This window comes from Limulus polyphemus, unplaced genomic scaffold, assembly GCF_000517525.1.
Source record: "Limulus polyphemus unplaced genomic scaffold, Limulus_polyphemus-2.1.2 Scaffold2898, whole genome shotgun sequence".
Taxonomy (NCBI): Eukaryota; Metazoa; Arthropoda; class Merostomata; order Xiphosura; family Limulidae; genus Limulus; species Limulus polyphemus.
This window is the reverse complement of record NW_013668508.1, coordinates 145486-151616: the sequence shown is the minus strand read 5'-3', so window position 1 is coordinate 151616 and position 6131 is coordinate 145486. Positions and strand designations below refer to the sequence as shown.

Here is a 6131-nt window from a genome sequence, read left to right as displayed (position 1 = left end):
TAGACAATAAAACTGGAACACATTTGTTGATTTCTTAATTTAGAGTCTCCGTTGATTAAAGAGGTTTGTTTTTTTATTAAAAACGTTGATGATATTATAGAAAATAGCTTAATTCAGAAATAACTTAAGTTTAAAATTAAATCGATATTTTTACTTTCATGATAAATTTTATGCACTTGGCTCCAGGCTGGGAGATCCCACACTACATGTTAAATTTAGGCTTATTATACCAACACTCACAACACTTATAGGGTTTCACAGAATCCCCTCTTGTCATTAAAATCGTAATGGGCAGACAGAAAGCAAATTATTCTGTCTGTATAAATACATTTTGGCTTTTATGACTCTTCCTATTTCGAGAAATTACGCATGACGTGACGTGACACACACTGGCTTTTATATAGGTTAGATATTGCGAAACGTGGTGCCTGTCCGAGCGTTCGTTTGTCTCCCTTTTGAAAAGCTGCACACGCAGGCAAAGCACAACATTCACTTTTGAAATGACGAGAAAATAGGTATGAATAATGTTGATGTCAAATTTTGTTTCGAAAGCAGGATATTCTACACTAATTGTTTGAAATTAATCACACTAACATTTATATTTCAAAATATGACGTAACTTAAAGAATTAAAATGTATATTTACCGTATGTTATTGTTGAGCGACTCTTAGTATGACTGAAATGCTCAACAATTACTTTTCGCGTTGGGCGGTATAAACAGCTCAGAGTTTTGGCTCTGAGTGAAACCAAGAGTGCAACACAATTAACCTTTTTAAAGTCCATGATATGATTTAAATTGATAGATTAACTTAAAGTTTTCTCGTCACTGGGGACGGGTACTTTTGCTTGTTACTACATATTTCCAAGTGGGTTGATTTTGAAAAACACTTCTATGCACACTAAGTAGTTGGATCTTCAGTATCAGAGATATGTTTAAAGATTAAAACAGATTACGTAAAGTGTTGTTTTTGTTTGGCTCAAAGCCATATTATAGCTAAGCTTTGCCCCCCCCCCCCCCGCGAGGACTCGAGCCACAGATGTGTTGTAAGTCTGTAAACTTACCGCTGACCCTACTGAAAAAATGTTATGTACACTAGAATATAGCTTTAAAACTTAAAACAGTAAGCGATGTGACAAGAATTAAATGTATTTATATTTTTGAATTAATACTCTAAACGATTTTTTAAAAGAGAAAAACATCAAGAATCTTTGGGTTTATTTATGGAGTTCTTGCTTAAAATGTTAGTATTTTATCTTTACTAATTTAAGGTTTTCTTCGTCAGAATTGACACGTTTGCATATTTGAATTGGTTTGACTGACACGACTTTTTTTGTTTTTTATTTGCTTCTTCTAGAGCTTATCTTTAGTTTGTGAGAGTTGTGTTTCATACAGCTTTAATGATGTTGACTTGCTAAATAGATAAATATATGGCTCATGCCTTTCAGTTTTCAAACAAAATTGTCGAATCAGATTCTTAGTATTATACCGCCACCTGAAGATTTAACTAACTATTAATAGCTTACAGTAATAATAATAATAAAAAAGTCCGTAACTGATACAACTTAAAATAAAAGTTAAAACGCTTTAATGCTCTAAGTACAATATCCGTGAATTTAAAATAGCAAAGGAATTTCAAGTATTCGGTAAAGGATTGCTCTTGTGAGGTGCTGCTTGTGTGGCCTCCCTGGACTCCCACAACAACCAATGAATATTTAAACCAGTCCGGCCGTCACTATTTCCTTGTCACGTGATCTCTAGTTGTCTTTCTTCAGCACTATACACTCTTGGCGGCTTAATTACCAGCGATTACCGTTACCATAAAACCTTCCTTGATAGCTTTAATTACGTGTATATTCAGGCTCTCTGCAAAACTCTTCAATATCATCCTAGCACCGCCCGTGTGGTGGCGTAGCTAGGGTTAGGTCAGGAGACCACACAACGTTACTTTGTTCCCTGACATTCCATCTAGGTGGTTTTAATAAGCCAGGAAGCACGAAACTGACGTAAAAGGTTCTTTAGTTATTAAAATAGATCACAATTAGGTCTGATGTATAACAATATATTATCCGACTATTCAAAACTGAGGCCTAAAATAAAGATAACAGATAGATTAAGCCAAAACTGATGATTCGTCACCTCATTCCTGTCAGTAATCTCGGGAAAAGGTTGTCTGAGCTACTACTATTAAAATAATCTTTAGGCTTAACACCATTTGTTCTGCAAAAACCACCGAAACATGTGTGTGTATATTTTTAAGCCTCCAAGGCACTGAGAAGAGACATTAAAAACCTGTCTATGAGGAACAAATCCCATCATTACAGTCTCACTTACTGCGCATGCGTTAATTGTTGCCACTACAATACGGTGCAAATATACATATTCATGTGATACTAATGACAACAGGTAAGAAAAATACTTAGCAAGAAATTACTAAGAAAATAAAATTGACTTAGATATACATCTAGAAATTGCAGGAGAGTTTGAGGAGGGGGAAGAGGTAGCAAGAATTATATTGTACAAGGGGGCTGCTCTGTTACTAACGCACAATAAATAAAAGACTTTTAGGTCACGATAGTTGACCTAACACATCCATACTTAAAGTTACAACAGTATAAAATTCATAAAGATAACACATAAAACCAGACAGCCGTTTTTTACTTCTTATTGTGTCCGGTTTTTCTCGCGTTTTTAAAGAATTAATTGAAATATATAGATCATTGATTGAAGTAAGTAGTTTCAGAATGAATTGTTAAAGTTACCTCGTGTTCACTGTAGTAATACATCTGATTTTAGTTTGTTGTTACTTTAAGCCACTTCAAACACTTATAATATCAATCAGCTATTGTATCCTTGGACATATTGTTAACAAGTCAGCTTCACTTGTTCTTTCTTGTTTTGGTTGTCTATCTTCTGTTAGTAAGAAGCCAAGTTCTCTTCTTCTCTCTGGTTTTGATGGTCTATCTCCCGTTAATAAGAAGTCATGTTCAATTGTTCTGTCTGGTTTTAGTGGTCTATCTCCTGTTAATAAAAACCTAGATTCAGTTGTTCTGTCTGGTTTTAATGGTCTATCTCCTGTTAATAAGAAGCCAAGTTCAGTTGTTCTGTCTGGTTTTAGTGGTCTATATCCTGTTAATAAGAAGTCAAGTTCAATTGTTCTGTCTGGTTTTGGTGGTCTATCTCCTGTTAATAAGAAACCAAGTTCAGTTGTTATCTCTTGTTTTGGTGGTCATCTGTTGTTAGTAAGCCTGTCTGGTTTTGGTGGTTATCAACTGTTAGTAAGCAGCAGGATTCACTTGTTCTGCTTGGTTTTGGTGATCATCTCCTCTTAGTGAGAAGCAAGATTCATTATTCTCTTTCTTTTGTTTGTGATCTATCTGCGATTAGTAAGAAACACGGTTCATTTGTTTGGTATCTCTCCAAATGCTTCACTCAAGTTTAGGTATATTTTCATACGGTTGATCAAATGTAGTGATAAGATAAAAAAGGTTCCTATAAAAATCACCAGGAGGTTAATAATTAAAAAATTTTGAGGAGTTTAAAAACTAAACGATATTGAAGGACATTTAAACCTCCTAAGGTGATTTTAGAAAACGATAAATTCGCTGTATTTAACACGAAATCCGCTAGAGATGTTCCCTTTATTTAACAATAAATCAGCTGGGGATTCGCTGTATTTAACACAATATCCACTGGGGAGGTTTCCTGTATTTAACACAAAATACACTGAGGTAGTTGGCTGTTTTTTAACGAAAGATGTCTATATGGTGCAATGTAACGTCATACTTAAAAAGAATACATGCGTAAGTAGTTACACTACAGTTGTTAAACGAGAAACTGGATAAAATAGTGAAATGAAATGTCTTCTGCTGAGCTTGTCCTTTAATTTGACCTTTAAGCATATATATATATATATATATATCTGCTTTTCCTGAAGTCCAGGTCCTGACGTTCTTTACTAGCAGAATTACCATTGTTTTGTGCATTTTTATCGGTAAAATTACAAAATTAAAAGATAAGAAAAACTTGAAAATCTCAACTCTCATGTAGGTGTCGCCACCATCTAAAAGTATTTAAATTGGCGTGTACATTTAGTACAAACTATTTAACTTGTGGCTCTTAGATTCTAAGTTGAATAACCGTTGGTGACAGGCTTACTACCTATCAACAGATGCTGTTGGATCGTGGATCAATAAACAATGGTAGAAACTATGGAAACCTAATACAGCAAACACTGAAAATAAGAATAACATATCAGTAATTCACACGTAGGGGCTATCATGGCCTGGTGATTAGGACGTTCGACTCGCAATCTATGGATCGCGGGATCAAATCACGTCATCGAACATGTTCGCCCTTTCAGCCGCGGTAGCGTTATAATATGATGGTAAATCCCACTATTCGTTGGTAAAAAAAGTAGCCTAAAAGTTGGAGGTGATTGGTGTTGACTAACTGCCTTCCCTCTAGTTTATCACTGTTAAATTAGGGGCGGCTAGCATCGATAACCCTTGAGTAGCTTTGCGCGAAATTTGACATACAAACAAACAAATTAAACCACCCATATAAACAAGATGTATCGACTGATACATTTTTCACCTCTTTTACACCTAGTTTGTCCAAGCGAATCAGAATGTATCAGTGAATAAGAAATGTACACTTCCACTGATCTCTAAGCCTTAACAGTATGTTTTGCGCAGCAGCTTACGGAAAGAAAGCGTAATCTTAAATTAACTACGTAATGCCATGTTGCACATAAGGAACTGACTGATCTCTAAGTATAAAATCTGATAATCTAGATAAGGATATTTAGGAAGATCAGAATACACACGATCAGTTGGAGTTGATCAAACTGCTTCCTTACTTTACTTCTAAATCTCTTTACGACTCACACAACATCACCCAATCCCAGCTGCTATATTTCTGCGACTTTATGTTACGCCAATGTGGCGATGTTTATTAACTTTATAATTTAAGTACTTCCGGTAAGGTGGTGGCGATTGGAGAGCAACCGTTGCCATGGTTAATAGCCTGTACGATCATCTAAGTCTAATAGTAAATTGACAAACGACGATTTATAAACGCAATGCAGTGGTTATATTTTGAGTAAAACATACCGGATGTTTTGACAGAACACGGGTCTGTCTTAACATGTAATATTACCCCCCCCAAAAAATAAAATAAAACCAATTCTTTGGGCTTATAAATTAATATTTTAAATTTACTATCATAATAGGATAATATGCCACCATGGACAAGTATCACGCAAGTCTTATCATTAACTAATAACAGGTAACTGGATATCACACCGGAAACCCATCACGAAGACCCAGGATTGAATCCCAATCACTACCAACCCCCAAAAAATAGTCCTTTTCAGGACTTCCCCGAAGATGACTGCAGATTAGCAGCTGAAACGTGAGATAAAACTAGTTGGTAATTAATAGATAGACTTAGTAATCATATAAACTACTAATGATGACGATGGTTTTCTTCGAAGTGATTTGTGGATTTATTTACCAGAGCGGAAGTGTATCGTGCAGATCATTAGTACGACGCGATATTAATTTTATAAATATTGGCGCATTATAGCTTCCCGATACTATGTAATGTGTAATGTAATCAACCTGTGTGTTAACTCTAAAAGCTTGGAATTCACAGATAGTGTACCTATTTTCAAAGTGTTTTTTTTTAATTTCTATAATTCATGGTTCTATCGCACTTTATTTTTAGAAAGGCTTTTCTGGAAAACATCAGGAGAAACGATCATTATTAAGTTTTTGATGTTTTAGTGAACTCTTTATTATTATTTTTTACGTTACTTATAATAATAATAATGTCGGTAGACTGGTAATAATAATAATGTCGGTAGACTGGTAAGTAACGTAAAAACGTTACTTACCAGTCTATCGACGTTATTGTTATTATTTTTTACGTTACTTACCAGTCTACCGACATTATTATTATTTTTACGTTACTTACCAGTCTACCGACATTATTATTATTTTATTTTTACGTTACTTACCAGTCTACCGACGTTATTATTATTTTTTACGTTACTTACCAGTCTACCGACATTATTATTATTTTTACGTTACTTAGCAGTCTACCGACATTATTATTTTTTACGTTACT

At 34.6% G+C, this 6131-nt stretch overlaps 1 protein-coding gene across 1 annotated transcript in view; it reads right to left on the bottom strand.

Annotated features, from left to right (window-relative positions):
• Positions 1-2841: 2841 nt before the first annotated feature.
• LOC106468165 (protein Wnt-7a-like) overlaps positions 2842-6131 on the bottom strand; it is an 85619-nt gene continuing 82329 nt past the window's right edge. The window contains exon 4 of the mRNA XM_022396467.1: positions 2842-3182. Within this exon, the coding sequence (XP_022252175.1) occupies positions 2842-3182 (341 nt within the window). The remainder of the gene's footprint in view (positions 3183-6131) is intronic.